This window comes from Gopherus flavomarginatus, chromosome 6, assembly GCF_025201925.1.
Source record: "Gopherus flavomarginatus isolate rGopFla2 chromosome 6, rGopFla2.mat.asm, whole genome shotgun sequence".
NCBI classification, from domain to species: domain Eukaryota; kingdom Metazoa; phylum Chordata; order Testudines; family Testudinidae; genus Gopherus; species Gopherus flavomarginatus.
The window spans coordinates 84,065,897-84,092,920 of record NC_066622.1 but is presented as its reverse complement, the minus strand read 5'-3'; the positions used below and the strand labels follow the sequence as shown (position 1 = coordinate 84,092,920).

General features: G+C 40.4%; 1 protein-coding gene across 3 annotated transcripts in view; it reads right to left on the bottom strand.

Annotated features, from left to right (window-relative positions):
• The window catches only part of NRG3 (neuregulin 3), a 959,051-nt gene that overhangs the window by 239,626 nt on the left and 692,401 nt on the right, over positions 1-27,024 (bottom strand). For all 3 annotated transcript variants that reach the window (XM_050959091.1, XM_050959094.1, XM_050959092.1), the window contains exon 3: positions 21,686-21,759. In XM_050959091.1, coding sequence (XP_050815048.1) covers positions 21,686-21,759 — 74 coding nt within the window. The remainder of the gene's footprint in view (positions 1-21,685; positions 21,760-27,024) is intronic.

Genomic DNA, 27,024 nt, shown 5'->3' with positions numbered 1-27,024 from the left:
TTGGGCCCCACACTTAAAGAAGGATGTGGAAAAATTGGGAAGAGTTTAGCAGAAGACAACAAAAATGATTAGGGGGCCAGAGCACAAGACTTATGAGGAGAGGCTAAGGGAACTGAGATTAGTTAGTCAGCAGAAGAGAAGAATGAGGGGGGGATTTGATAGTTGCTTTCAACTACCTGAAAGGGGGTTCCAAAGACTGTGCACTGAATCGTCAGTAGAAGACTGATTTTTTTTTTGGCTGGAAAAGAGCTATTCTGGCCATAGAAAGTAAATTCCTACATTAGAAATGTTCAGCTTCTGAGTCTTCCTTCAAGCAGCCTGTTAACAATCAATTGGCAAACGCCTAGAAGATAATAAGGTGATAAGTAACAGTCAGCATGGATTTGTCAAAACAAATCATCTCAAACCAACCTGATAGCTTTCTTTGACTGGGTAACAACTCTTGTGGATGGGGGGAGGTGGGGAATGGTAGACGTGTTATACCTTGACTTTAGTAAAGCTTGTGATACTGTCTCACATGACCTTCTGATAAACTAGGGAAATGCAACCTAGATGCAGCTACTATAAGGTGGGTTCAAAACTGGTTCGAAAACTGTTCCCAGAGAGTAGTTATCAGTGGTTCACAGTCATGCTGGAAGGGCATAACAAGTGGGGTCCTGTAGGGATCAGTTCTAGGTCCAGTTCTGTTCAATATCTTCATCAATAATTTAAATAATGATATACAGAGCACACTTATAAAGTTTGCAGATGATACTAAGCTAGGAGGAGTTGCAAGTGCTTTGGAGGATAGGACAAATTCAAAATGATCTGGACAAACTGGAGAAATGGTCTGAAACAAATAGGATGAAATTCAATATGGACCAGTGTCAAGTACGCCACTTAGAAAGGAACAATCAGTTGCACACATACAAAATGGGAAATGACTGCCTAGGAAGGATTACTGTGGAAAGGGATTTGGGGCTCATAGCAGACCACAAGTTAAATCTGAGTCAACAGTGTAACACTGTTGTAAAAAAAGCAAGCAGGAGTGCTGTAAGCAAGACACGACAAGTCCGCTCTACTCTGTGCTAATTAGGTCTCAAGTGGAGTATTGTGTCCGGTTCTGGGTGCCACATTTCAAGAAAGATGTGGACAACTAGAGAGAGTCCAGAGAAGAGCAGCAAAAATGATTAAAGATCTAGAACCATGACCTGTGAGGGAAGATTGAAAAAATTGGGTTTGTTTAGTCTGGAAAAGAGAAGACTGAGAGGGGACATGATAACAGTTTTCAAATATGTAAAAGGTTGCTACAAGGAGGAGGAAGAAAAATTGTTTTTCTTAACTTCTGAGGATAGGACAAGAAGCAATGGGCTTAAATTGCAGCAAGGGAGGTTTAGATTGGACATTAGGAAAAACGTCGTAACTGTCAGGGTGGTTAAACACTGGAATAAATTGCCAAGGGAGGTTGTGGAATCTCCATCATTGGAGATTTTTAAGAGCAGGTTAGACAAACACCAGTTAGGAATGGTCTAGATAATACTTAGTCCTGTCACGAGTGCAAGGTACTGGGCTAGATGACCTCTCAAGGTCCCTTCCAATTCTATGATTCTATGATTTTATGTGCTTAATTTTCCTCATGTGAGTAGTTCTGTTGAATAGTAGCAATAAGTAGCCAATGCAGAAACAAGGCCTAAACCAGTATCACACTAATTTGTGGACACTGGCACCTTCTCCAAATATGAATGGGCACTGATACTAAATTATCTAGTCATATCTGAACATGGTCCCTCCAGCGGGAGGCAAAGGCATATCCATCCGTAGGGCAGCTTATTCTGCTCCTGCACGTGATGCATATGTTCTGTGGACTTCAGTCTCCAGGGCTTCCCTCGGCAGCACCTTTGTCAAACACCAAACTCAGTGAATGTTTTTTTAATTAACTTCCCAGCACAACCCCCCTATCCACTTGAGTCATGTCTTTTGAACATACAATAGCCTTTTGGACATCTATTGAAGTTTACCATGCAAAGGACCATTTACAGTCCATTCAATCACATCACATGAAGGCACACAACTAAATATTGACAAATTATTTAAGTGTTCATGTACAAATGCTAGAAATGTAAATACTAAGATGGGTAAACTTGAGCGCTTCATATTAAATATGGATATCAATATAATAGGTATCATAAAAACTTGGTGGAATGATGATAAACAATAGGATATGGTAATACTAGGGTTCAAAATATAAAGGAATGAAAGTGTGTATCACATTGATGGGGGAGTGGTAATATTTGTGAAAGAAAGCATAGTTACAACCATAGTAAATATTTTAAATTAATCCAAGTATAACACAGAATCTCTATGATAGAGATTCCATGCTTGCATAAAAATAATACAGCAGTAGGAAAATACTATCAACCATTTGACCAGGGTGGTGACAGTGACTATGAAATGATCAGGGAGATTCGAGACGCTATAGAAACATTAAACCCCAATAATAATAGGAGATTTCAACTATCCCCATATTGACTGGGTATGTCACCTTATAAGATGGGATTCAAAGATAAAATTTCTAGACAACAAAATGATTCCTTCTTGGAGCAGCTACTTTTGGAACCCACAAAGGAAGAGACAATTCTTGATTTAGTCCTAAATGCAGCACAGGATCTGGTCCGAGAGGTAAATACCGCTGAACTGCTTGGTAAGAGCAACAATAATGTAATTAAATTTAACATTCTTGGGGTTGGGGGTCAGGAAGAACAGTAAAGAAACACACCATGGTAGTATTTCACTTCAAAAAGGGGAACTACACAAAAACGATGAAGCTAGTTAAATGGAAATTGAAAGGAACAGTCACAAGAGTGAAATGTCTCCATGCTGCATGGAAACTATTTCAAAACACCACAGCGCAGGCTCAATCTAAATTTATCCCAAATAATAAATAATAATTAAAAAAAAACAGTAAGCAGACCAAAAAAAAAATCCAGTGTGGTTAAACAAAAGAATAAAAGAGGTGCTGAGAGGCAAAATTTAAAAAATCCTTTACAAATTGGAAGTCAAATCCAACTGTGGAAAACGGAAAAGAGCATAAACTATGGCAAGTCAAAGTGCAAGTGCAGAAGTATAATAAGGCAGATCAAAAAAGAATTTGAAGAGCAAGTAGCAAAAGACAAAAAAAAACCTTTTTTTTTAAAAGTATATCAGAAGCAGGAAGCCTGCCAAACAATCAGTGGAGCCACTGGATGATCAAGGTACTAAAGGAACACCCAAGGAAGGCAAAGCTGTTGCAGAGATGTTAAATTAATTCTTTGCATTAGTCTTCACTGTAGTGGATAAGAAGGAGATTGCTACACCTGAGCCAATCTTTGTAGGTGACAAATGTGAATAACTGTCCCAGACTGAGGTATCTAAAGGTGGTTTTGGAATAAACTGATAAATTAAACAGTAATAAGTCAGCAGGACCAGCTGGTACTCACCCCAGAGTTCTGAAGGTACTCAGAGGTGAAAGTAAGCTGGTACAGTTCGGTACAGCGTACCGGCAAGAGCCAGTACGCTGTGCCAGACTGGACCGGCTTCCGTGGCGGTGATTTAAAGGGCTCAGGGCTCCAGCTGCTGCTGGGAGCCCTGGGCCCTTTAAAGTGCCGCCGGAGCTCCAGCAGCCGGGCTCAGGTGGGGATTTAAAGGGCCCGGAGCTCCGGGGATCCCCAGGCCCTTTCAAGCGCCACCAGAGCTCCAGCAGTCAGTACGCTGGAGCCCCAGGGCCTTTAAATCTTGAAAGGCACCACCTTCTCTGGTTGACGCCACACCTTTAATGTGTAAGGCCACGCCCCCGCTCAGGACTCTGGCATACCAGTAAGTCCTTTAAGTTACTTTCACCCCTGAAATAACTCAAATATGAAATTGCAGAACTAACTGTGGTATATAACCTATCACTTAAATCAGGCTTTGTACCAAATGGTGGATGTCATGGCAATTTTTTTTAAAAGGCTCAAGAAGTGATCCTGGCAATTACAGGCTGATAAGCCTAATGTCAATATCAGGCAAACTGGTAGAAACTATAGTAAAGAACAGAATTAACAGACACATTGATGAACATGATATACTGGGGATGAATCAATGTGGCTTTTATAAAGGGAAATCATGCTCCATCATTTTATTAGGATTCTTTGAGGTGGTCAAAAAGCATGCAGACAATGGTGATCCAGTGTATATATTGTACTTAGACTTTCAGAAAGCCTTTGACAAGGCTCTTAAGCAAAGTAAAAAGTCATGGAATAAGAGGGAAGATTTTCTCTTGGATCAGTAACTGGTTAAAAGATAAGAAACAAAGAGTATGAATAAATGCTCAGTTTTCACAATGAAAAGAGGTAAATAGCTGGGGCCAGAAGGCTCTGTAATGGGATCTGTACTGTTGAACATATTCCTAAATGATCTGGAAAAAGGGCATAATGAGTGAGGTGACAAAGTTTGCATGATACTAAATTATTGAAGATAGTAAAGTTGAAAGTTGACTGCGAAGCGTTACAATAGGTTTTCACAAAACTGGGCAACTGGGCAATGAAATGGCAAATGAAATTCAATGTTAGTAAATGCAAAGTAATGCACACTGGAAAAAATAATCCCAATTATACATACAAAATTATGTCACCACTCAAGAGAGATCTTGGACTTGTGGAGGGTACCCTGCTCAGAGTCTAGTGGCAGTCAAAAAAGTTAACAGAATATTAGGAACCATTAGGGAAGGGATGGATAATAAGAGAGAAAATATCATAATGCCACTATATAAATCCATGATACGCCCACACCTCAAATATAACATGCAATTCTGGTTTCCCTTGCTCAAAAAAGATACATTAGAATTGGAAAAAATCCAGAGAAGGGCAAGAAAAATGATTAGGGGCATAGAACTGCTTCCATATGAGAAGAAATGAAAAGGACTGGGACTGTTCAGTATAGAAAAGTGATGACTAAGGAGGAGATCTGATAGAAGTCTATAAAAATCATGAATGGTGCAAAGAAAGTAATAAGGAAGTGTTATTTACCCCTTCACATAACAAAAGAACCAGAGGTCACCCAATGAACTTAATAGGCAGCAGGTTTAAAACAAACAAAGGAGTACTTTACATAGTGCACAGTCAACCTGTGAAATTCGTTGCCAGGGCCAAAAATATAACCGAGTTATACTTTGAACTGCATTCAAAAAAAGAACTAGATACATTCATGGAAGACAGGTCCATCAATGGCTATTAGATAAAATGGCCAGGGATGCAATCCCATGCTCCGGTGTGCCTAAACCTCTGATTGTCACAAGCTGGGATTGCACAGCAGCAGATGGATCATTTAATAATTTGTCCTGTTCTGTTCATTACCTGTGAAGCATCTGGCATTGGCCACTATCAGAAGACAAGAAACTGAGCTAGATGAACCATTAGTCTGACTCAGTATGACTATTGTTACATTCTCATGGACAGACTGTGCATCAAACATTTCCAAAGAGATCATATCTATTCTGATATTATGTGGCAAAAGCTCAATCACTGATAGAGAGGCAGGAGAGTAGAAAGGGAGGCAGAAATGATACAGAGAACAGACTAGGTGTGAGGAGCATCAGAAAAAAAGAGGAGGAAAACCCACAGAAAGGAGAGAATATCAGAAGAAACATGGCAAAGAGGAAATCTCAGGGTGGAGAGCAGTGCCAAAGGGTGGGTGGAGAGACCTCAGAAGTGAATGAAAAAGGGAATATGGCAGTGGGGAGGGAGTCCAGAAGAGAGAGGAAGCAAGAGAATAGGGTCCTCTGGATCAGGGAGTGTACGCAAATCAGGAAATTATCTGAGAGGGAAAAATGGGGGTAAACTATAAAGTGGAGAGAGAGAAAGGGAAAGAGTTGCTACCAAAACAACAGCACATGAAACAGGCTTGGCCTTTTTCTCATCCTGATGGAGCTAAGGTGACTCCCCTACACACACACACACACACACACACACACACACACACACACACACACACACAAAGGGCTGAGGGAGGGGGAGGGAACTGTAATGTACACCCCTCCTCCCTCCCCCCCGCTGCCCAAAGCAATGGGGAAGCTGGGGAGGAATGGTTTGTCGCTGAGTCACAATTTTTTCTTTGGTCTGCTCCTGGGACAATGCAGCTATATGCTGCCTCTTACTCATCCTATCTAGCCCTCAAGCAGTGGTCCTCAAATCTATAGCAAAAGCATTTCTCAAAAAATGAGCATTACACTCATGCAGTGAAATTCTAACCCCAAGTCAGTCAGTGACAAATCTCCCACTGAGTTCACTAAGGCCAGGAATTCCCTTGTGATTGTCTGGATGCATGGAGAAGTATTTTGTAAATGACCCTGGAGAGGCATTTTGAACATAGCTGCTTTGTCACATGTTGCTACATTATACCTGAGCATATGATGTCTGAAAATGCCTTAAGGAATCTCAGAACTTTTTCTTCTCCCTTTACAGACAACTAATTACATCAATGAGATAATCGATTTTCATAATAATGCTGATATCTAATGATTTCAGTAAGATTATCATCCTAGAAAGCTGGAGCTATGTATACATTGAACCTAAAGTACTGTTTATTCATAATAGCAAAGAGTACTTATTATATTAAAATTGTATTATGCACTTATTCCAGGATTTTCTTAATGAACAAAAGTTATTGAGATGAAATGATTGAACATCTAACATAAGCCTCATGTGATATAAGCAGTCTAATAACATAAATTGCCTTAATAAGCATCCTTGTAGCAACAAATGCGCTTAATATGAAAAGTAAACCTTAAGCTGGAAGTGCAGAGACTTGTAAAATGTTCTAGCTCTGATTTGGTGAACTGCTCATAGGATTTTCTGTGAAATTTGGAGAGCACTTTGCCTCTCCTGCTTGGGCAGCTGAAATAAGGTTGGATAATAAAGCAATAGTTATCATGGGCCTGAATCTCCACCTTTGCCCTGTGTAGTCATGTACATCAGAGCAGAACGGGTATAAAATGCTACCATTCTGATTTTGTAAGGCACTGCCCTCTGTACAGGATGGTCTGTCCCTTCAAGGATCAGGAGGCCTGCGGCCAGTCAGCCCTCCTCAGCTATCAGACCCAGCTGGGAAAGGGTAAGTTGGTCCCTATAGAGGACTGAGAGAGCTCAGCTAAAGGAGCTGCAGGTGGAAGATGGGCTCCTTCAGTAGTCCCTACAGCAGATGGATTACAAGGAAGGATGCATCCTCATTTCTGCACTAAGAGGGGCAAGAGGAAAAGCCTTGAGAGCAGTAACCCAACCTGAGCAGAGAACTGTGCCTCCCTTTTTTTCCATAGTCTTCTACCTAAGTTTTATGTATGAAGAGCAAAACTGTGCCTGGAAGGAGACTTGGGCATGGCAGTGGGTCCTTCCCAAGAAGACAGAATATTTAACCGGAGTGAGGGAAAACCAGTGGTACCTAGCCTGGAGCCACAGTGGCTAGACAGCACCGCTACACTCCCACTTTGGACTAGTGTAAATGACTGCAAAAGAGCAGTATGACAGAGCTTTGGGCCCTATATCCTCCTAGTTTACCAGAAGACTCTTAACTCTTCCTACAAATGCAAGACAATGTTTAAAAAGTCTGAAAAGTTAACCAGCCTTTTTCAAGGGACAAGAGAGAAGCTGGGAATGGGTGACAGGGGATGGGTCTCTTGATGATTACCTGTTCAATCCCTCTGTGGCACCTGGCATTGGCCACTGTTGGAAGATAGGATAGTGGGCTAGATGGACCTTTGATCTGACCCAGTACGGCAGTTATGTTCTTATGAGAGACTGGACTTGCCTAACTCTCCCCATTTTGGTTAGAGTTTTAGGTCCAAACTCGACTTTCACTTACTACAGTGCAGTCTCACTGAGGTCAATGGGAATGTGATGGGGTAACTGGGAGTAGAGTTTGGCTCTCAGGCTTTTGCTGATTTTCTCTAGCCCTTCAGTCAAATCTTTGCTGTTCCAGCTGAGTTATTAAAACCATCTTAGTTGGCCCTTTATTCACTGTGATTGTCATTCTTGCTCCTGAGATGGGAACCTGGTTGGCTGCTGACTCATCCTTTCCCTGGCTACTCGGTGGGGTTCCCAATGTTGATCACCACTCAACTGTAAGAGGCTTCCAGCACTTACTGTTCAAGGGAAAGAATTTTCAAAACCTGTGTGAGACACCTTTAAAGAAGTCATATTGAAATGCCAGATTTTGACCAGATGTACAAGTAGAACATAGAGCAAGGAATTTCCTGTTGCTTGTGCTGAGACTGGCCAGAATCTTGTTAGGGAGTATGTAGTTCTTGCTCCTGGCTAGCTGCCTAAAGATAGGTAGGGAGAAGCAGTCTGAAGACTGGATCATGCCTCTGGCCCTCCTCCACACTGGCCAGCAGAGCTGGCTAGGCATGGAACAGGCAAAATACTCCATCATCTCAAAGGGTGGTGGAGCTACCATTGCCATAGATTAAATAGGAGATGGAACTTTCACCCCAAAGAAGAGGAGAAACTGTAGAGAAATGTTTCTTACTGAAAGCAGGGAAAGGAGGGGGAACGCTCCCTCTGTTTTTACCAGAGGAGGAGGAATCCATTACTTTAAACACTAGCTACCACTTGTGTGGGTGATGTCTGGAACTTTCCTGACAGCTCCAGCTACAATGCAGACAGCAATGTGCGCCCTCCTCCCTCCCGCCTGCATGCTGGAGGACAATGAACAATCAGAAACCAACAATTAAAAACATGCTTGATGGCAAGCTACAATTTTTTAGTGATATGTTTGTTCTATTTATCTCTTTTCTGATGTTTCTAGTGGATGATGTGATGAAAGAATCTTGGCCACAATCTGAATCATAAATATATTACAAGAGTTATCACTACTGTTCATATTTGCCTAATTGCTTGCTTCTATGGAGTCTCTTTTTACTCTATTTTGACTTGACTTGACCATAGCTACTACCTTTTTCTTCATAATTTTCCTCATTTACATATTTAAAACAGTTTTAATCAGTTAATCCACATAAAACTCTGAGGCCTATAAGTATTATTACAGTCTGCAAAGCACTTTGAAATTGTAAATAGAAAACAGATCTCTGCCTTCCATACATGTAAAGTACATACATATAATAAACGTATTTCAAGGTGATCCATAGCATGTGAAGTTGAGACATCTATCAAGTAATTCAAAATATGTGGCTCTGGTGACTGAGTGAGACAGTCTGATATTGTCACAACTGCATACTAGCTGGATTGATACTAGCATGGTTCAGAAACAAACAGTGGATCTGTAATGGTACAATTGCCACCACTGCAGTGGGGATATTACCAGTCTTTGAATGCTTTAGCATTGAGACAATCAGTGCAATGACTGCTTTGCCCAATATCATTTGATTTCTAAGTCTCAGTAACAAAAGAATTTCAACCACTCTAATTTACTTTAGTTTTCTATTTTGTTTTTTGTCTCTAAAAAAAAATAAATGCATAGCACTTAATAACAGTCTATACAAATACAGGTAAATACAATGCATAGCCCTACAGGATCTGTATCCACATACACTCCCCATCTCCAAACATTCCATTTAGTTAACTATAAGTTTTCTTTATAGGGAAAGGTCAATGCCGCTAAAACTTTCAAATTTTTCTTTTTTCTAGAATCTTGGAGTAGACAATGCTGCACTGCTGGCAGCGGTGTCAATATTGGAGTCCAAATCATGTTTATAGCTGACTCATTACAGTTTCATTTAGAAAAATGCTAACATGTAAGTATTCTCAGGAAGCAGTCTGGTTAGAAGGCCTGATCATCAGTCATGCTAAAAATAAACTCAGAATGAAGTGTATTTGCAAAATATCCAAAGCACTACAATGCAGTCTTAACCAGAATCAATGTCTTTAATGATAAAATCATAGGTCCTGATTCAATGAGGTACTTAAGCACATGCTTATCTTTATGTCCACTTTTAAGGGTGAGCCACCCAAGATAAGAAATGGCCATATCTAAAAAGTATTGACTAAATGCTTTTCTTCAAGGGATTATCCTTTATGCTAAGTAGATCTCTGGTGTCAGCAGAGATCTCTCCATCCCCAAAGCAACGGTCTAAAGAATAGAATGAATAAGCAACAGTCTACGAACAGAGCTTTTGTTCCCTGGCTCCCAAATTTTTATTCACTGGTCAAATTGCCAAACAAGCTTAATAATGATAAATAATCATTAGTATACTTCCACACACCTACAGCAGTTTCCATCTGAAGACCCCAAGGTGCTACAAACATTGATGAATGAAGCCTCAAAGTACCTTTCTGAAGTACAGAAGCATTAACATTTCAATTTTATAGCCAGGGAAACAAAGGCACAAAATCATCTAGGCACCTAACACCCATTGAAATCAATGGATGATAGATACGTAGGTGCTTCTGAAAATCCCAACAGGTGCCTAAATACTTTAAAAAATCTGGCCCACAAAAATCAAACACTCCAATTGACTTCAGTGGGATCAGGATTTCTACAAGATCCAGGAATGGAACCCAGACTTCCTGAATCCCAATACCTCAGTCTCACTATTAATCAGTGTTGCATCCCATCCAACTTTTCTGACTGCTAGACTTCTTATCTTAATCTTTTTACTAAATCTTCTCTGACTGCATGCAAAATACTGGTGGAAGGCATTTACTGTGCTTGATGCAAGTTGTCCTGGTAAAAGTGGATGCTGTGGAGCTTTGACAAGTTCAAAGCAAAGTATAAGGAATTTCTCTTCTTCTCCTCAGTGTTATTTCTATTTTTTAGTGCAAGCTCTGCTACGCTACCATTCATTGACAGAACTGGCACATATCTTCCAAAGGAGTTCAGGCTAAGCTATAACCACCATGCATTCTCCCCACAGAACATAAATTATACTGCATAGCTCATCACTGATCGGATTAAAGTGATTCCAAACAGCCGATGTGCCACCTGTGAAGTGAGTTTATTGATTCTGAAGATACATGATGCTTGGTCCTGCATTTCACCACAGAAACCAACTGGAGCAGGATCATACTGGTGATAATCTAGCAAGATTAAAGTGGAAATGGTACTAACATGGCCAGAATAAGTTTAGAGAATTTCGTAGTTTGACTTTCAAGGATCAGTAATTTTTGTACCTCCTTATAGGCTACTTCCATGGGTGGTATTATCACTTTGCCTGTTTGTTAAATATCAGAGAGCTTCATCACCTGTGTGGCACTCTCCACTGCTAGTACTATAAGCGTTGTCATAGTCATCCAGAGGCTTGGATTCATTCATTGATGGCATAGTCACCACCATCCTTCCTGCATAACATCGTCACTATGCATCAGAATGTCAGTTAATTTGGCTTTTTTCTTGCTAGTGTTGCTAGTGGATTTCTGGAAACTTTTAGAAGGATAGGCTAAAATTTGAGTCATTAATGGCTGTCTGTTGGCCATTGTTATCCCAACATAACTGCACAAGGTGCGAGACAGAATGATTGCAAATTGATGCTTCCTGAGAAAATGAAGCCATTCCATTCCCTCCATTTACTTACCGTGCTCAATACTGAGGCTTATTATGAAAGCATTTGACAAGAAATTGAAACATGCTGGCTTTTTCCTGAGTCATTTTAATGCAATGCCTGAGAAGCCAGAGCAGTGACTCAGTACACAGCCTAGTTCTGTCAATATTATCTTTGCTATTGAAGCTAATTGCATGCCCCAAAACTTCAAGCACTATCATCACCAAAGTTCGTTGTCTGAATTTCCTTCTTGGATTCTTCCAAGAGACTGCACCCAGATCTTATGGTAGAAAAAACAGCATCTGTTCTCTACAGGTGAATTGCAGATCCAGGTTTGTCCCTGATTCCTTGTCAGTATGGTCAAATACAATTTAAAACCAAAACAAGACCCTAAATCTGACACCAGAGCTGATGGACGAGAGACTACTGGTACTGTGAGATGTAGCACCTATTTATTGACAACTGATCACTGGGTCACTGAGACTCCGTTGGGTTAGTACTGGCATAGCTTTTAGAAGGTAACTGCAATCAAAAGACGACAACATACTCTGTTTAATATCTAAATTCAATGGGCTGCATTCCAATATCTGGTATTAGTTGGAAATAAGGGAGACTTGTAGGTTTTCTTCCAGGTATTCATGCTTTCACTGGCTAAGATGCTGTAATATCACAACACCTTTGTGAAATCAATGCTATCTAAGTCAATACTGAAGCCTTTACTCTCTCAAGAGATTTGTATAAATCATAGAGATAAAGCAAAATGGCAGCACCATTCAGGCAGCTGAGTGGCTAATCTATAGATCGAGGCAGAAACTGATGTAACAAATGTGGATAACACTCTTCAGCTTAATCACTTTGGACAATGTGATTTTCGCAATATCCCCAAATACCATCTCCAGTTGACCCATTTTGCTCATCTGTTTCCCTGAGCATCAAGAATTATCTGCTGCAATGCTGAACTTTCCTGCTTTGAGGCCTGTAAATGTGATCTGACATGTTACAGAAACAACTTCACCTTGTCCAGCCAACCAGAATCAGAGAAGAGTTTACTAGGAAGTGACTAGGAGAGTGGCACTGATAGTAAGATACCATCGTATACAAGCATGCCTGATCAGAAGTTAGTCACCTCCAAAAAGGACCATCATACAAACATAATTGGTTCCCAAATTTCACAGAAATTATGCTTCCATCTGTGATTTATATTCACTGTCTTTCTCAGAAACAAAAAACTTGGAGTGGGCAAAAATAGAATCAGAAGAATTGTGAATTTGTTTTCAAAACTTCATGGAGGAAAAGCAGCGTTACAAAACCTCAGTACTTCTAAAGGTCTTTCTAGTTACCAAAACACTGTACTGAACTGCCTCTTTATTCACACTGAAATCAACAGGAGTACTTTGTGGGAGTAAATGCTCACCAGTGTGAGTAAGTGTTTCACAACTGGCTACCTTATGTAACATTGCACCATCTATTTATTCACAGCCATCTGTTGTGATGATTGTATAATGAACAGTATCTCTGCAGTCACAGGGGAAAAAATCCTTTAAATGAAGGTACACAAAAGGAAAGCAATATAAAGTTCCAGAGATTCTTTATCTAGATGCAGGTCCCAAATCCCTTTACAAGCTGCCAACAAACAGAAAGTAGTTTGGTCTGAGAGCCCACATCTTTCCTTACAGCTGATTTTTCCCCCCAGCCTTCTATTGTCTATGGTTTATAAGAAGATTTATTGATTAAAGTTTCTCTACACTTGCTGGCTGGAATTTGTAAAGTTTGATTTCTCCATTCTGCTTGCTTGTGAGGATTTATATACAACTAAAAGTCTAAAAGCTCCTTACTTCCATTGCTGTCCTTGTTCAGACTGGCCTCTCTATGGAATAATCAGTTTTAAAAAGGAAAGCTGGGGAAGCAGATTTCTCTCTGCTCCCCAAAAGTATCTTCTCTCCCCCAAATCTTCTTTTCCATGGTCTTCCACTGACATGCCATCTTCATTAGCTGCAAGCATGACAGAATGCCTGTGATGGGGGTGGGGACGCGCAGGGAGAGAGATTGAGAGAGAGAGTCTGGATAAACCACTCCTTTTACTTAAAAATGACTCCCTCATAGTGAAAAGAAAATAGCAAACAACTCTTAGGGTACCAAGCTTCACACTATCCAGTTTTCCAGGATAGAGGTGAAGATGGAAAAAGGGGGAAAAATCCTTTCAAAGTTTTTAAAAGACTTAGAGCCAAATTCCAATCTAGTGTGATCTGGTGGCAGTTTGCATAGGTTGCCAGCTTTCTAATTGCACAAAACCGAACACCCTTGCCCCGCCCCTTCTCTGAGGCTCCGCGCCTTTTCAGTTGCCTCCACCCTGCACTCACTGCACACACCCCATCTGTTGCTCACTCTCTCCCACCCTCATGCACTCGCTTATTTTCACTAGGCTGGGGCAGGAGTGCAAGTGGAAGTGAGGGCTCTGGCCAGGGGTGTGGGCTCCAGAATGGGGCTAGAAATGAGCAGTTCAGGGTGCAGGAGAGGGCTCCAGATTGGGGCAGGGGATTGGGGTGCGGGCTCTGGGGTGGGGCAAGGGATGAGAGGTTTGGGGTGAAGAAGGGGGTCCGGGCTGGGGGATGGAGCTAAGGGCTTTGGCGTATGGGAGGGGGCTCTGAACTGAGGCAGGGGTTTGGGATGCAGATGTGTGCGCAGGGTTTGGGCTCCAGGAGGGATTTTGAGCTGGGACAGGGGTTGGGGTGTGGGAGGTGGTGCGGGTTCTGGGAGGGAGTTTGAGTGTGTGAAGGGGCTCAGGGCTGGGGCAGGGGGTTAGGCTGTGGGCAGGGGTGCAGGGAGCAGGTTCCAGGTGGCACTTACCAGAAACAGCAACATCTCTCTGTGTCTCCTAGGCAGAGGGGTGGCCAGGTGGCTCTGTGTGGTGCGTGTTGCCTCCGCCTGCAGGTGCCACCCCCGTAGCTTCCATTAGCTGTGGTTCCTGGCCAATGGAATCTACAGAGCCGGCGCATGTGCGGGGGTAGTGAGCAGAGCCCCCTGCCATCCCTCTGCCTAGAAGCCTGAGGGGCATGTCGCCGCTTCCGGGAGCCACGTGGAGCCAGATAGGAAGACTGCCAGGCTCACCAACTGGACTTTTAACAGCGCCTTTTAACTTAATGTTCCAGTTGAAAACAAGACACCTGGCAACCCTAAGTGTGCACTGGTTTCAATCTGGATTAGGTCCTTCAGTCTCCTTGGGTCAGAGTAACTACCTACACATACTGTAATGTGCTCTTGTGATAATGGTAGAATTTCATAGACTGGATATAACTTTCTTGAAGCTAATCACTGCACATGTGATTTTAAAACAACCATCATCACCACAACGGGATCTTCTGAAGGAAGGAGAGAGAATTATAGAAATGTCTTTTGCCTTATTGCTGACTTTTCAAAATATTGCATTTGCTATAGTCACACATTTTGCATAGATTTGCCAATTAATTTAGATTGTGCTAGCACTTGTAGATGCAAAATGTGGGGAAGAGCATAAGGAGGCTTCCCCTTCACTTCCATGATCTGTATAAGGGCCTGCAAGATTGTAACCTGCAGTCTACAGGTAGCTCCTTCCCTAGTCCCCCAGTGATGCAGGACACCTCAGTGGGTACAGGGATGAAGCAGGACCCTGGCACACCCCATACATCACTAGCCAAACTGGCCAGCTACATGATGGAGAAGTAAGCTGCACTTCACACCGGGTGTTGCAGCAGGTACACATGCACTCCACTCCTAGAAGCTCCAAGAATCATTCTGCCCACTTGTGTTTCTCAGGGTTTGTGTAACTCTTTGCTAAGAGATATGCCTAAATGCACAATCTAGCCGGTAATGTATAAGAACTTTTAGAAAAAATCCAACATACTTGATTCAATCAATACTTTTATTCAGTCTCATACATATTCCATGCAGTAGCACTGTTCAAAACATTTGCTACAAATCTAAAACTTGTGACAGAGCTACTGGGGATTTGCTGACATTTTCTATCCTTTCATGTAAACTTGGTATGATTTATAGTTTCTGGTTTTGAGCTGAGCTTGAGGGTTTGTTCAAACCTGAAACTCAAAATGAAGAGCAGATGTAAATCCCTGTGATCCAAAACCAACGGAAATGTTTGGCACACAAATGAAGCCAGACAGTCTCTGTCTCTCCATCCATGGTTTGGGAACTTGATGATGAAAATAAAAGAAAAGACCTGCTGTTATAGATAAAAGCAGTAAAAGAGGCATGATCTTAATGGTATTTGGAAACTGTTCTCTCGCTAGCTTTTTCACTTTCAGACTTGAGAAGCATGATAGTAATTTAATTTTTTTTATCCTGCACATTAGTTAGCTGCACATCACCATAATCTTGTTTTGTGCTTGATGATGCTGACAGAAAAATCACCAAATGACACCTATAATGCACTGTCAGCTATGCTGTATTCAGTGTTATCTAAGAGCTAGGTCTTGTTAGATACCCTGTTAGAGTCTCAATTAGCTTACCTCCAAAACTGTAAAATTATAAGGTCCAAATACTTTTGTATTTTAATTTCACTTAAAGCAATCAAGGAACAATTTGGCTACCTGAGCTGAAAGACTATGGATCCTGAATTCCTCTTTCCTCTCCTGAGATGGCAGCATGGTTATGATTTCCCCTTGCCTCTCTTGGGCCTTGGCTTTTCAATACGTTCTGTCATATCCTGGTTATAGTGTTTCCACACCTGGCTAGCACATCATATTAAATGCTTGTTCTTGGGGTAATACAGTTCTGGAGCCTGACAATTCCACCTCTTCAGCAGCAAAGCTCCTGTTCTGCAGAATAAACTCTACTGGGTTCCTGTCTAAAAAGAGTCTCCTTTCCTACAAGGAAGGTGAAATTGTAAAGCTCCAGGACAGCCTCAGCATAAAAACACCTCGGCCCAGATTTTTAAAGGTATGTAGGTATTGCTGTGTTCTGTTGATAGAATTTAGACTCCAAAGTAGCTAAATCCTTTTTGAAAACGAGATTTAGGTTACAAAATCAGTTAGCATAGGAATGGCTAAATACCTTTAAAATCTGGGCCCTTGTCTAGTCTTTTACTATATGCATCATGGGAATTTTATCATGAGGATCAAGAAAATGTGTCCCCCACTTCCCTTTTGGATTTCCTCTGTCCACTCCCACCCTTAAAAATAAAAGCAAAACAAAATAAATATCCACAACTTCCTCATTGCCTTGTGATGCAATACCTTTAAAAATGGAGGAGGAAGGAGAATACTATCTTTAAATGGTGTTTTACATGGAACCAGATGACAAGAACAGGGGATAATACTTATACGTCTGTCTGGAGAACTGGCAACCCAATGCTCAATGTTGCACTTCCATGTGATGTGCCTTTTCTTGCCTGTTGTTATATTTAGTAAAATCTCTAAAGTGATTCTACTTCTTTTTTTCCACATACTCGATCAGGATTTCTTTTTTAATACACACAATTTGTTCCTGGGGCCCTCTCATTGCTTTGCAAGGCTGATTTGTGATGCCTGTCATGTACCCTAGGGGCACTCCATTTATATAACCCTACAAGTTATTGCTAACAGAAATGTCAGGCCCACTTGCCCCATATCAACAAATCTAATCTTGTCCTGTCATTTCAAGGACTCCACCTGATCATTTTGGGTCAATGCAGCTCCTACTTCTAATCCTACTGGCCTCTGGGACACAAACATTTGATAACACATGTTTTATGGTTAACCCGTTTCACCTCAGTGGCCCTTGAGACTTTTATTTTATGATCTTATGTGTGGTGTGGCATTAGTCTTGAAAATGACATTGAATTGGCCAAAGAAAATGACTAATTCCAGATAAACTTTGCATACAGCTGCTCTGAGGACTCGTTTTACGGACAGTAAGGCTCTGATCCTATAAACAGATGGCATTTTTTCTATAATGTAGTTACCATGGAAGTGATTAAAACCTCTCTCTTCAGAGATGGCCCCAGGCCACAAAATTCAGCTCTGGATGCAGATCTCAAACCAAAATTTTGGTCCAAGGTTTTGTTCAGCCCATTGCTAAAAGGGGGTCTCTCTCTCCATCCCTCCCTCCCGTTTACCTTATACTTTCTTCTTCCCACACTCTCCTGTCACACATCTGCCCCCCCACCCCCTACATTCTGCATACATCCCTTCACTTTGCTCTCACGGTCTCCTACTCACAATCTCCATTCAGCACCCCATATTGCCCTGGAATTGCCTTAGTTTCCCTCCTTCTCCTCACACACTCCTGCATCACTCATTGACACTTTTCTGCACCCCATATTCTTCTGTATGTTCACCATTTCTTGTTCAGATTTTATGATAGAGCACAGGGGGAAGCTTGATTCCATTCACATTGGAAATAACAGGAGATAACAGCTATCTTTTCTTGGGGCAACCTCATTATCACTTGCAGAAGCTGCAGGAAAATGGCAACCCAAGGCTTCAGTCCCACTAGGGGAAGTGGAAGATGGTGGCCATAGTGAATAAGAAAGCAGAAGTCCATGAGACAATTAAAAAAAAAAGAAAAAATCAAAACACCAAATGTCACAAAACTTACAAGATGTTGTGAGGGTGACAACTCTGCCTCTAGCTTCCTGGTCTGATATCAAAGAATGGGCATCTGGGAGTTCATTGCTTCAGCACCTTTATCTTGATGTGCTTATACCAAGATGTAGGCCATTGTATGGGTTCTTATTTCAGTAATCAGAGCTTACTGTGCTATTATGAAGGCACAGTCCTGTGAGGTTAGTAACAGAGAACTCGAAACTTGCTGGCTTTATTTGAAAGCCTAGGTATTTGAGGGTATTGGCACAGCTTTCTGAGTTGTTGGAGTTACTTTATAACCCAGAAATGTGGTTGGGTAGGTCAAATTATTAATTAATTCCAAGCAGTACTACCTTCACCTGCTTTCTCTCCCTATGGATAGACCTGCAAGGTGGGAGTTAAAGGTTGAGTCCAAGACAGCTGGGACATACCTTGCACCATCCTATCCCAGCTGGTAGCTGGAATAAATTGTATCATGAAGTCTTAAGACTTTAGCCCATGCAATGAGCTGGCTGGTACTTTAATGCACCTGAGGTCGAAACCTTTTGCTGTCATGAACACAAGGAATCACACAAAAACTGACAAAAGTTTAGGAATAGGACAAAAGGAATAGACCTGTATTTCTATTGGGCTACGTTTCTGAATATTTACTCCTTTTAGCTGTGTCTTCTTCCTTTCCCCATCCTGGATAGGAACATATGGCAGGTCAGATTTTGATTTATTTTGTGTAATTTTATTAAACTTATTGTACAGCATTTTCTTATACAACTTGACTTTGCTGTTGGTCCTCAATGAGCACTACAATTCACGATTTGGGTGGGGAGGGGTTGATTTGCATAGCTTGTGACTCCTCTCCTTTCATCTCTCTTACCTCCAGCAGGAAGGAAGGGAGCAGGCTGGGATTCTGGCTTCCAGTTGCTGGATAGACCTGAGGGAAAAGGGGCTGGGGGGAGATGGCCTTTACACTCACTCTCAGGATTATAGTCTATCAAGGCCATTGGAAATACAATGCAAGTTGGCTTTGTTCTTTGTTTTAAAAATTAATACAACAAAGAGTCAAGTCTCCTAAAATGATATAGATCTTAAGAGATTTTAAGGCAACTTTGTTGCTATTCTGTCAGTGACTAGACTTTGCTTCCATCCTCTGTTCTTCTGTTTCTTCTACTTGTTTAGTTTCTATTGACAAATAGGGTAACCTAATGCTAATTTGGACTATCGGGGCAAAGGAAGGATTAGTGTCATGTTAGTTCAATGTTTCTTATAGGCTTCCAGTAACATACCTGCTGTTAATGGTCATAAAAATTAGCAATCACAGGGCCGAATCCTGGTCACACTGACTACAAAACATAGTGCTTCCAACCCACTATAGTCTCACTGAAGTCAAGTGGGATTCGACCCTCAGTCCTGATCTAATCAGTTTTGGTGATGACAAAAATTCACAACTAAAATTTAGTAAAGTTGGGGATGCGTCAGAGCCTCAAAGAGCTAAGGAGATGTGCTTGTCAAGAAATAACATCAGGTACCGGTACTTAGCACTTCGTTGGAGCTATACAAATAGCAAGCATTACTGGTACTAATTAATAATAATAAACGTGTGTTGCTCATTAGTCCTACCTAGAGGGAGGAGAAATAGAAGCAAAAATACAGAATTTACTTATCAGCGAAAACAACATTTCATTATTTTCTACCAGTTAACAACAAGGAGTTAACATGATCCATAATGTAGTCTTGTAAGATTTAGAACAAACACAGATATGGTCACATGCACCCTCCAGGTGTGCTTGTATGCACAAACGCCACCAACACAAAACGTTTGTTTCTATTGAACATAGATAAGGACTACACATAAGCTGAATTCCAAGACTGTCTGGGAAAAATCTTTGGCTACTGATCAACCTACCACAATTTTTCTTTGTGGGTGGGAAGATGCTTAGGCTATTCATTGACTTCAGTGGAGCTATGACAATTCATATCAGATGAGGATCTAGCTGCTTGCTTTTAAGTCAGCACAGTAGTAGATTTGTGAACACAACCCATATTGAGCAAAATTAAATTATCCTTCATGATCAAGAAGTATGACAAGAAGATCAGCAGAGATTTAAAACACAGGACAGGCTCTGCTGGCTGCATAATTATTTTGTAGTCAGTACCAACGTAAGCAAACTGGAATAACAGTGTCTCCCATGTTAATGGAAATAAGGATGAACAATCAACATAATGTCAAAAAACAACAGGAAAATATGCTTGAAGATCTGAGGAAACATTGGATACATTCAAAATATAAATTCTGTATGTTTTTTGGCCTAACTGCACCTTTATGAGAGTCTTTCCCTTTACTCCATTGGGATTTGAATCAGGCCTTGGTTGGATTTCATTGCAATATCTCACCTCCAGCCCAGAAATACTAGACTAACATCTCCTGATAGAACCAAGTCAAGTAAGCATTACATCATCTTAATGTTACTGATTGGTTTTTCTTCCTCTTGCTTTTAAAATCCATTGAAGCTGCCTGCCTGACAGCTGGTGACTCTAATGCACACAACTTAGTGGGCTAGAATCAGTCTCTTCACTGTAGACTATATGACTACAATTAAAGGGCAGGCTAAAAGAAAAGCTAGACCAAACACAAAGCAATCTATAATGTGAGCCATCAGACATACAATACTGCAGAGCAACAGGTATCTCTGGCAGCAGTCATCCAAATAGCCTTTTCGACACCTAGCAAAGGAAGAAAACAACAAGAATAACCAGCAACCATGGAAATAGAAAGAAACAAGCATCATTTTTTTTTTAAATCACTCTGGAAATATATTGCTTTTTCCAAGTATAAGAAAGTAATAAGGGATTGGACATGACCCTTTGTTTTATGTTTTTTTTAGTTTTTCTTAAAGAAAAAGCAGGTAAGAAAATTAGATGAATAATTTGGTGCTATTTGTTAAATGGGATCCCTTTTTAGGAAAAGGCCTTGTTCTGCTAAGATATTTTACATAAATTCTTATTCAAACAGAATGAAAATCAGTAACAAAACAAAAAAATAAACATGTGCCTGTCTGGTGCTTTTACATACAGGAGGAGGTGTAATATAGTGCTACATTCTATCCACTTTGCTCTTGGGGGGTAGAACCTTACTCCACAAGTAAAGTACAACTTCATGTGAGCCTGGGGACACATTGTGGTAAAGAGACCATATTTTTGCTAATTGTTTAATGTTGCACTTTAAGGAATATAAAATTTTGTACTTTTCAGTTAATCTTTTTTGTTCCTTTGGAAACATATTGTTTTACTAGTAGCACAGAACAAAAGGGTACAAAAATAAAGGTTAGGCTCCTCAGCTGGTGAATATAGGCACAATTCCATCAAAGTCAATGGAACTATGCTGATTTACACCAGCTGAGATTTTGATCCAATATGTTTTATTGCTATAGATCCCCCTTTTTCTTTTTAAAATCACTTACAGGGGTATGTATTTTTTTCCAGCAAAAATTACCTGATCAATAAGATTTATAAGTCTTATACTAAAGGGATACCATTCTGTAAAAGCAATTGAAATTGGCCATAACAGAAACTCTAACCATAGGCAAAGGGTCATCTCTTATGGCAAGAGTTGCCTCCAGCATGTGATCAAATAATAGAAAAATATTTGACATACTTGGATCTGACAAGATTGAGTCGGTTTTCGGCAAAAATTGGTCACAGCGGACTCCTTGGTAGCCCTCTTTGCACCTGAGAAAAAGGGGATAAATGACAAACATACACATGTGGTAATAAAAACTGAATTTCAAGACATCACATTGTTGGCAATGCTGCAAAGGACTTACATGTGTCTAATAATCTGAACCATTACAGAAGCAGCTTATTGCTGTAAATAAATCGGGTGATATAAAATAGTCTCTATTTCAAGAAAGTTTCCTCTGAATAGTTCTTGATCATTTAATATCATTTAATATCAAAAGAAAACATTTAAACATTACTTTCTTAACTCCAGTAAAAAAGCAATTATATGAAGTAAAATAAATTATTACTACAGTTTTTTACAGGTTTACAGAGCCTTGGTCTTGTACCAGATGGCACATTTACAACATCTCAGTCTTTGGTTGTCCTAATAAAGAGTGAATATTTATCTTGTCATTAATTTTAAGGTCCTTTCTTGCCATGCCTAAAGGGTAGCATGTCTTTGGGCAATATTTATCTCTCAGCCAACTGGAGCACACAAGCCAAAATGTCTGCTGCCTCAACACACTTATTTTATGGTCAGATTCTAATATTGTTATTCACAGTGAATAGGCCATTACTCCACATTAATCCCATTGACTTCAGTGAGACTATTTGTGGAATAGGTTACTATTCAATTTGAATAAGGGAATCAGAATTCTGCCTTTAATTTATTTATTAGTTGGGGCAGGGGAGGGTAGTGGCAAGGACTTGTAAATGACAGCAATGAGGCCTCTGCATCACCAAAGCATCTGGACGTGATGTAAACAATACACTCATCTTAGTATTGACACCTTGGCTAAGAGTAAGAAAACAGCATCTTGACTCATATGACGGCGTTCAGGAACAGAAGCAGCCTTGGCTCCTTCACAATATAACATTTCTACTCATGGTTCCTTAAAGAACTGCCTTTTGAAATTGGAAGTGGCATCTAAAATGCTGCTTTTAGGTTAATAAATTTATGTTTCAGCGAGACAGGTACCTCCTAAGATCTGAGGCTAGAATACCACATTTACAGAATATGTGAGAGTACATCTTTGCTTCAAACAGTCATACCAGACTCAAACTCAATATAAATTTAGTGAAACCAAAAGAAAGTGAAAGGATATTTTTATTTCAAAGCTTCTATCTCTTTCTGAGCTACCTCAAAACCTCCCTGGACTTGTCTACATTGGAAAATTACCATACATTACTGCATTTGAGCACGGCTGTGAAGAATTGAGTTAGACAACTCAACTTTGCAATCAGTTGAGAGCAGGACAAGTCATTCCCCACTGGGACCAGGGTTTCATCCCAGTTAACTGACATGATGCTGAATACAATTTGACCTGCTTTCCACTTACCCCAGTGTCAATTAGTACAGGAAGCCCAATGGCTAGTGTTATGCAGGAGGTCAGACTAGACAATCACAATGATCCCTTTTGACTTTAAAATCTAAGAATCTATTAATTGCGTCAATGATCTGGATTCTTCACAACTGTGTTCAAACATGGTAAAATTGTATAATGTAGAATGCTATTGCTGAGTCACAAATAATAATGAACATTGTTCCTAAGAACAGAAGAGGGAGGACTCAGTATTTTTTTTTTAACCTCCAACTCTGAAGGACCAAAGAGTGACACATGTAAGAGAACAGCAGACTCTAACAACTTTACAAGCACTGCACTCTTGAACTTATTTATTTGGCACTTCTCATATCCAAGTACCAAAATAACCCACAGAAGTGGTGCTGTTTTTCTACTGGTGGTAACACATTCTATTAGCCTTTTGAAAAACATTTTTATTTGCCCTCTTACTATCATTCTACAACAGTAAATGTAGTCATGTTACCTAGTAAAAATACACATTTTATTAAACTGAAAATCTGTTCCCTGAAAGTTGCAAAATTATATTTAGCATGGCCATATTCTACAAATTCTCACCTCACTAGCTAGGGTGAGTCTTTGATGAGTCCCAGAGCAATGGAAACACCACCAGTCCCAGCAGGACAGAGAGGGAAATCTCAGCCAGGAGCAGCGGGAGCAAACACTACATATACTCCTCCCACTGATTCCTCCTCCCTATCCCTCCTGATGGCCCGCAATCTGTGGGGGTGTAAGAGAGAGGGGGAAGGTGCTCCTTCTTTCTTTTTCCCTTCTTCCAACATCCCCCTTCTTCCTCACTCTGTCTGGGAAGAGGGGGAAGCTATATCTCACATTGCATTAGGGCAATGGGCCTGTCCCACCCCATTCTTGATGCTGTTGGACAGGGGTTTGAGATGGGCCAGCTGACTAGCTCTTGCCAGAGCAGAAGGGTGGTAGTTGGCTATTGCTTGCTGTTGAGGCAGATAGCCGTTTGGGGGTCTCTGTCCCAAGACTACCCTTTCCCAGTCTTATGACGTATTCTGGACATCCTGTGATTCTGGGTGGCTAGACTGATCTCCAATCTTTCATTTGTGGTCTGGAAAGGATTTTTCCAATATGGCAAAATTGGCATTCTCCACTTTCCATCCCAGAGATCTGGTTTGGGGGGTTTATTTAAATTAACCAGAACTTTGGATGGTTACCTATATAGTTGGCAGGTTAGAAAAGGGTCCAATGGGCTTCTTGGGCACGGACCCAGAGCACAACATTGTGGTGAGGTGGCAGGTTTCGTGCAGCATGTGACTCACCTCATCTCATGCATCCTACCTCCTGCATATTGGAGAGGAATGGGTTGGGAGCCTGGCTAAGCCTGAGGGTGTTGAGAGGGGGCATTGCCCTCATACCATCCTCAGGTTGGTAGAACCCAGAGCCATCGGTGCCCAATTGAAGTCCAATGCTTGGTAGTTTGAGAAGGTGGGGTGGCTCCTCATTAGCTAATTGTTTTAATAAAGGTGCAGCCTCCACATTTAATGATTCTATACTGGACATTTCTCATTGTTTCTCTGTTAGGATTAATGTACAACTCCACTGGGCTCTGAGAGACAGAGGAGTGCTCACTCTCAACTTGATTGATTTTACACGGACTAGCCTGTAGAATTAGCCATTTCATTTTCACTTTCTTGCACAGGTTGATATAACATATCAGATTAGTCACATATTTTCAGTACTTTCATAATTTAAAAAAATATTGTTCATAGGCATATCACATAGAGAATGTACTAGTTTATTTAACATACATAAAACAGACTTATGGAAAGTAAACAATATTTAAGAAGGAATTATTACAAATTATTTAAAATGCTTAATTTAAGACTTGTCATGTTGCAAGCTGCAATGAGACCTGATCTACTATGAATATTACACCAATCTTGAAACCTTTGCAATCAAGTTTTGTGGGATGGCAGAAAAAGTAATAAGTATTTGTGGACCCACTTTATACTCTCATTTGACAGTTAGAGTAGTAAAAGATAATGAAACTTGATGATGTTGTGGCACTCTAATCCATGCTAAAACAGCCACTGTTCTTCTAAATTGGTAACTGTACCCATCATCTTTGCTATGTCTGCACATAACACTCTTAATTGGCAGTATGCCTTTAAGAAAGTGACAAATGAAAGGTTCCATTTAAAAAAAAATCACACATATGTCACATCAATAAGTTCAAATAAATCCAAATGAGCTGGCGGAATATTGCCAACAAGCTGTGGAAATGATCAACATTATATTTATGGCTTATTTGAAAGCCATGATTAGGGAGAGAAATCTTGAAAATACTTAGATGAATAAACTGTTCCAATGGTGACTATTTTATTATGTAACAAGCAAGGGTTTCTTAAGCATGCCTTAAAAAAATGGAGGAGGCAGAAGAAATAGATTGCACAGAACTAAAAGCACTGATCTGTATGTAAGGTTACGTCTTCACTACCCGCCGTATCGGTGGGTAGCAATCGATTGCTCGGGGATCGATATATCGTGTCTCATCTAGATGCAATATATTGATCCCCGAACGCGCTTATATCGATTCCGTAATTCCACCAACCCGAATGGAGTTGCGGAATTGACAGGGGGAGCCGCGGATATCGATCCCGCGCCGTGAGGATGGTGAGTAATTTGATCTTAGATACTTCGACTTCAGCTACGTTATTCACGTAGCTGAAGTTGCATATCTAAGATCGATTTTCCCCCGTAGTGTAGACCAGCCCTAAGACTCAGTTCAGCAGAGCAGTCAGAACATATGCTAATCTCCATCCCTATTCAGCAAATCTCTTATGTATAGTCTAAGGAGCTTTGCTGTATATGAACAGACTTAAGCAAATGCTTAAGTTCTTTGGTGAATTAGGGCCTTACTAAACACAACCAAGTTCAGTTTTCATCTTTTGTTCCCTGAAACAAACTAATGAAATGAATTTATCTATTTCTACATTCTGAATTTCATCCAAAGTAATTGTTTATGCCTAGAAATTAGAAGAAAACCAAACAAAAAAAATTGAAAATAGAATGACTCTGCATTCAGAATACTATGAAAAAAGAACAACACGTAAAACTGTCTGGCAAAGTATTGAAAATCTTGCAAATAATGCCCCCAGCCCCTCTCCTTTCTTTTTTTAAAATAAGCAGAAGTTTGTTTAATTATGGCAAGATTCAGCAGGTTAGCTGTTCCATCTTTCTATCGGCAGTCTTCTTTCTCTATGATCATGTACTCCAGGTCCTACATTATACTGTTGTGGAAGTCACCCAAGATATCCACTGTGTGAAAATACAAGCACTCTAAAAGGTTGTCAAAGTTTCTATTGCTAATCCTTTACAGCTAAAGTATATTTCCCACTGTGGTATGAAAACTAATTTGTTTTCCTCTGTATTCTCCCTGTACATAACCAGCACACATGCATAAATGTTATAGGATAAAAGATTATACTGTTTGTTCTCCCTGTTTGGACTACCTTCCCCATGTAATCTATTATTAATATTAATATTAATGATATTGAAATATGTCACTCAACATTAGCACAGGAATTTGTTATATTTCTCAGATATGTTACTCCCTCTACTTTTATTAGCTGAGAGGGCTTCATTTACTAAAATAACTCTAGTTATGCAAATCTCTGAATGACAGCCATTATTAGACAAAGTGAAAGTATACACTGAAAATCCTACCCTTTAATTAGCTACTGCCCTCAGAAATCCCCATCTATATGATCACAACAAACATGTCTACCCTAAAGTGTTTTCTGATCCCCACCTAACCCAGGTTCTGTAATACAATGTAATTTGAAAAAAAGAATTACGCTGGGTGGAGGTAAGATGCACACCTAAGCTTGCCTAAAGAAGAAAGGACCTAAAGAAGCGAGGAGGAACAGGGAAAGATATTGTGAAG